General features: G+C 34.3%; 1 protein-coding gene across 1 annotated transcript; it reads left to right on the forward strand.

The window, feature by feature from the left end:
- Window positions 1-412: 412 nt before the first annotated feature.
- On the forward strand, window positions 413-1,995 carry LOC124922597 (fasciclin-like arabinogalactan protein 8). Its single transcript, XM_047463317.1, has 2 exons — window positions 413-1,118; window positions 1,192-1,995. Exons 1-2 carry the CDS (start codon window positions 504-506, stop codon window positions 1,852-1,854), a joined length of 1,278 nt encoding a protein of 425 aa, XP_047319273.1. The 5' UTR covers window positions 413-503; the 3' UTR covers window positions 1,855-1,995.
- Window positions 1,996-6,145: the final 4,150 nt, after the last annotated feature.

The raw sequence follows: 6,145 nt of genomic DNA on the forward strand, positions 1-6,145 counted from the left end.
AAAAGTAATGAATTTTTTTTAGTAAAGAAACTTAAAATATATTAATATATAATAATAAAATAAAAAATAATAATTTAAAATAAATAATATTTTAAATAATAAATTAAGTGATTTAATAAAAAAAAATTATGAAATATAAGATATATTTGAGAATTTAATATATATATATCTTCAAAATTCAAATGGACACAATTGTAAAAAAATATTTTAAAACAAGAAAGTTTAATAAATAAAACAGTTGAGGATATTTATGTAATTTAATAGCCGCACAAATACACAATCCAACTCACACACTTTTCCAGCTGTTTTCCAAAAAAAAGCTAAATGCTCAATTTTCTGTCTAACCATGGTTAGCATCTTTACCTCTTTTAACCTTACCCTAGTTAACCTATATTTTCTCTCACTAAAAACCTATCTATAATCATAACTTTCTCTCTCTCTCTCACAATCAATCTCCATTCACTCCGATCTCATCTCACTGTTTACCTTCTCCGGCGTCCGTCATGGTTTTTTCCGGCAACCTTTTCCTACTAGCTCTCTCCCTAATCATCGCCGTCGCCGGAGCTCACAACATCACGGCGATTCTCGACGGTTTTCCTGAATACAGCGAGTTCAACAGCTACCTAACTCAAACAAAACTCTGCGATGAAATCGCCAGTCGAAACACAATAACTGTCTTGGTTCTCAACAATGGAGAAATGGATACATTAACAGCTAAACGTCCTCTTTCAGTAATCAAAAATCTTCTTAGTCTTCATATCATACTCGATTATTACGATGCTAAAAAGCTTCACAAGATCGCTGACGGTACTGTTTCTGCTACTACACTTTATCAAACTACTGGAAATGCACCTGGAAACGTCGGATTTGTTAACATTACTGATATGAGAGGCGGTAGAGTTGGATTTGGCTCCGGTGAAGGATCGAAACTTGATTCTACTTACACTAAGGAGGTGAAAACGTTTCCGTATAATCTCGCGGTCGTGGAAATCAGTGCGCCGATCATCGCTCCTTCGTTGTTAACAGCGACGACTCCTTCCGGTAACATCACTGCTTCACTTGAAAAAGCTGGATGTAAGACGTTTTCACATCTCATTTCCTCGACCGGCGTGCTAAAGGTTTGTGTATAATATTATTATTGTTGAAGATAACATGAAATCATGAATCAATGAAATGATATTGTATGAACAGGTGTTTGAATCGGCGGCGGCGAATGGATTGACGATCTTCGCTCCAAATGATAAGGCGTTTACAGATCCGGGAGTTCCTGATTTAACTAAGTTAACGAATGCAGAACAGGTTTCATTGTTACAGTATCATGCTCTAGCAAGTTACAAACCTATTGGATCATTGAAAACGATGAAGGATGCGATTAGTACTTTAGCGACAAACGGTGTCGGAAAATACGATTTGACTGCTACAACCGCCGGCGATGAAGTTACATTACACAGCGACGACGGGAAAAGTTCATCAAGAGTAGCGAATAATGCTGTCGATGCGCCTCCATTGGTTATCTTCACTGTTGATAATGTTCTTCTTCCAAGTGAGCTTTTTGGTAAACCTCCTAGTCCGGCGCCTGCGCCGGAGCCTGTAACATCAACTCCGGGACCGGCACCGGGACCGGAAAAGGATGCTCCTAGTCCTGCGCCTGTTTCGAAAGCTCCTTCTCCATCTCCATTTTCGTCACCGCCAGCGCCTCCGACTGACTCGCCTGAGTTATCGCCGGTGGAAGGACCGGCACCGGCGGATTCTGCGAGAAGTACTACTTCTGATAAGGCGAACGGTAACTTGATTAAACCGGCGGTTATGATGGCTGTTTTAACGGCCGTTATAATGTCTGTTTTGTTGTGGTAGAATGGTCAGTTTGATGTTATTTATTTACTGTTACTTTTGTCTTCGGTTTTTTTTTTTTTTTACTTTTTTACTTTCTTGAGTTCCGGTCGGGTCTAGTCTTTGCTTTTATTTATATGAATATAATTGTAGGGTTTGTTTGTTTTTGTATTTTTCCTTAAAAGAGATTTATGTTTCATCTTTAATTTTGATTTTCAGAAATTTGACTTTATTTTCAGTTAATATGATATTTTGGATATATTGAGTCATATATTTTTCTATATTACTTAAATTTTCAATTAATCAATTAAACTCTTTCCAAATAACTAAATATATTTAAAAAAACCTCAATAAAACCTTCCCAAATGACCAATTCAAACAAAGTCTTAACAAATAAATATAATCTGAGCTTCTGTTTGTCTTGGTTTATGTATTGTCAATAGTTTGTTTTTGAGATTAGTGTCTAGGATCTGTTTGGTAAAAAAGAAAAATGTAATTTTACAAAATTTATTTTGGTAGAAGTAGTGCTAGTGCTCAATAGAATGATTACATGTATAAAATAAAGTTAATTATTTGTAATAGACTAATGTCAAAAAGTTTTATGTAATTGAGTTTTATCTTATTATAAAAATTCCAATATAATTAAACAACGTCAGATGCATATTCTTATTAATAATATTACTTAATTTATTAATTAAAATATATTTGTATTTATTTATTATTATTATATATTATTACCGGTTATAAATTTTTACTAAAAAAAAACATATTTCTCAAAATTAAAATTAATTATTTTTTTTAAAATAATTTAAGATGGAATAATAACACTTATAAAAACAAACACATAGCAACATGAATCAATTTACAAAAATACAAATAAATTGGACCGACAAGAAGCTGAATCATACTAAACCTATAATGTACTGTCTCAACTCTTCAATCCAATTTCTTTTTTTTTTTTAAATAAAATAATAAAACAGTCCAAATTTAAATTTTAAATAATCAAACCAGACACTACACAAGTTTATTTTTTATCATACATATTATAATAATTATCACAAGACTTATACATCAATTAATATATTTATACATTAAATTATAAATGTAAATAAAAAAATAGTCTAATGATTAAAATATGATGTTCATAGTTAGGACTCATTGGATGCAAAAGGTAGGAATTGAGCAATCCGGATCTTCTGCTACCGATTCCCGTGTTCCTCTGTTGCGGACCAATCAAATTGCAGCATTATTATTATATCAATAAATCAATCTGGATAGGAGACGGAGGGAGGGAGAATCTGGAATCCGGTTTTCATTCTGGGTTCACACCAGACGCCGTTAACGGCAGCGCCTGGTAACGTCAAGAAATAATATAATATTCATATGAAACCCGGATAAGATATCTTCGCTCCTGACACCATTTCAGAGGGAAGGGTGAGAAGCGAAGGGAGCGAAGATTTCCACGCCCAAGAGCCCTGACCCTCATGTAAACCCCCCAACCCACCCATGAGAAGACCGCTTGCCTGTCATGTAAATACACTTACCCTTGTATGTAAAGAACAAAATTACAGGGATTTTATATTTTTGTTTATTAAATATTAATTCAATTTATTAAAAATGACATGCAGCGATCTAATATCCGCTTCAATTAATTCATTCTTATATTTTTTTTGCGGGGAGACGCTCAGGAGCGAAGACTTATTCGCTTCAAGTAATTTTAATAAAAACCTAATGTAAACCCCCCAACCCACCTATGAGAAGACCGCTTGACTGTCATGTAAATACACTTACCCGTGTATGTGAAGACCAAAATTAACATGGATTTATATTTCCGTTTATTAAATATTAATTCAATTTTATTAAAAATCACATGCAGCAACCGAACAAATCTTCGCTTCAATTACTTCACTATTTTTTTTTATTAATTTTTTTTGCGGGGAGACGCTCAGGAGCAAAGACTTATTCGCTTCAATTAATTTTAATAAAACCTCATGTAAACCCCCAACCCACCCATGAGAAAACCGTTTGCCTGTCATGTAAATACACTTACCCGTGTATGTAAAGACCAAAATTACATGGATTTTATATTTCAGTTTATTAAATATTAATGCAATTTATTAAAAATCACATGCAGCAACCGAACAAATCTTCGCTTCAATTACTTCACTAATTTTTTATTTTTATTATTTTTTTTGCGGGGAGATGCTCAGGAGCGAAGACTTATTCGCTTCAATTAATTGATTTCCATAGAGAATACCCTTCGCCCAGATTCAATGGAATGAATAGACGCTTTGTGAGAGAATATTTGTTCGCCTAGACCATGTTCCATGTAAAATGGATTGAATAGTCACTTTTCGAGAGAACACTTATTCGCCCCTGGTCCAGGTGTCATGTGAAATGGAATGAATAGTCGCCCAGGTTCCATGAATATATATACACCCTAATATGATTATTTTATAATCATTTCCGCCCGATTCATCTCTCTCTCTTCCTGCCTCCTTTCACGGCGATTCGCAACCGGCTCCCCGTCGACCAGACCAGAAGCAACATCTTCACGTCTCCACAATGGTACGTACTCCTAAATAGTAACTTTTCATATTAGGATTATGAAACCACTAAACCCTAGATTATGTTATGTGATGTCGTTGTCTCGTTAATCTTTAGGAAACCCTACTCTCAAAATGTCACGTTCAATGAAAATCCATCGTATTTAAGAAAACTTACCTAGTGTTAGGGTTTAGGATATTATTTCCATGAAACCCTAGTAAATACTAACAAAGTATGTTTTTTTTCATGCATGTGCAGGCAACCGCAAAAGCATCCGTCCAAAACTTTGGCAAAGACTGGATTTTATGCCCAAATCAATTAACAAGTGAAGATATAATAATATTCTTCACATATATCTATTTTTTTCCATATTGTTTAAGTTTTCATCCTGTTTATCTGAAATATTTATGATTGTTCTTAAACAGCACTTGATACAACAATATGCTAACACATGTGGTGACACGGTGACAATGAGGTGGCGAGACGATGTGACCCACGTCATAGCATCCACCGATGCTAATGGTGGATGCGGTCGCACTATCAAAGTATTGAAGGCAATATTGAACGGGAGTTGGGTCCTTACCATTGATTGTGAGACTCTGTTACTCTTAACTCTTTACTCTTAACTCAATATTCATTTTCACATATATGAAACTAAAAATAACAATTGCTTTTGTACAGGGATAAAATCATCAATCAGATCTAAATGTTACGAGAACGAGGAACCGTATGAGGTGCAGCGAGATAATCATGGGACTGTGGGCGGTCCAAGAGCTAGCAGAATGCGGTATTTGAACAATGTAAGTTTTATCTGATTCCTACTCCTCCTCCATATGATATTCAATTCTCCATGATTACTAAAAATGTTTTGTATTTTCTTTCAGCTGCCGAAACTGTTCGACAGTTACACCTTTATATTTGCAGGGGAATTCATCCCGGCTTACAAACAGGATCTTATGGGGTTTGTAATTGCTGGAGGAGGTACGACTAAAGAAATGGAGAATCCATTTGTTGAGCCCGAGTACGACAAAACTATAGTTGTATACGACAAGTCTCGGCACGATGTTAATGAACTTGTTTGGGTATTTGAGGCAGTGAATCCTTTAACGACATATTTGGATGTATTTGGTGTTCCTCACACAAGCTTGCTTGAATCCATTGTTGCTTGTGATTTGCAGCCTTTGTTGTTGTAATAGACATGTGTTGGTTTTGTTACTGAATATTTGAATATTTGGCATTCTTGAATTTGTTAATGTTATTTTTGATTTCAGATTTCTCTTTTTGTTCTTAGAATTGTATTTTTTTTTAAACAGCAGCATTATATTAAACGAAATCTTGAAACATGAAATAATGTGTAACTTGAAGTATAAATTTTTATTCATTTATTAATACATAGCAATCTATGTAACTTAAGCGCCCCTAATGTGATAAATTTATATATGTTTTAAAACAATTGTCAAAATAATATTTCTAAAAAAATTGTCAAAATAATATTGTGAAGCAATCTTCGCTTTCTGATTGATTGATTAATTAATATTAATTCATAATAATTTTAGTCATTTAATTATTAAAATGAAATATTTTTTTTATCAAGTCACCTCACCGCCACCTAACACCTGCCACCTTTTCATTAAATGCTGCATGGCAGCAAGCCATGCTGCTAAACTAGACAAAGTTTGTACTATTTTCTCTCTCACCTGTACGAGAAGCAGTCGACCATTTCTTCGCCGGAGTGATACTCCATTGTCTACCATCGACCTCTCCTTCG

Source organism: Impatiens glandulifera, chromosome 1 (genome assembly GCF_907164915.1).
Source record: "Impatiens glandulifera chromosome 1, dImpGla2.1, whole genome shotgun sequence".
Classification (NCBI taxonomy): Eukaryota; Viridiplantae; Streptophyta; class Magnoliopsida; order Ericales; family Balsaminaceae; genus Impatiens; species Impatiens glandulifera.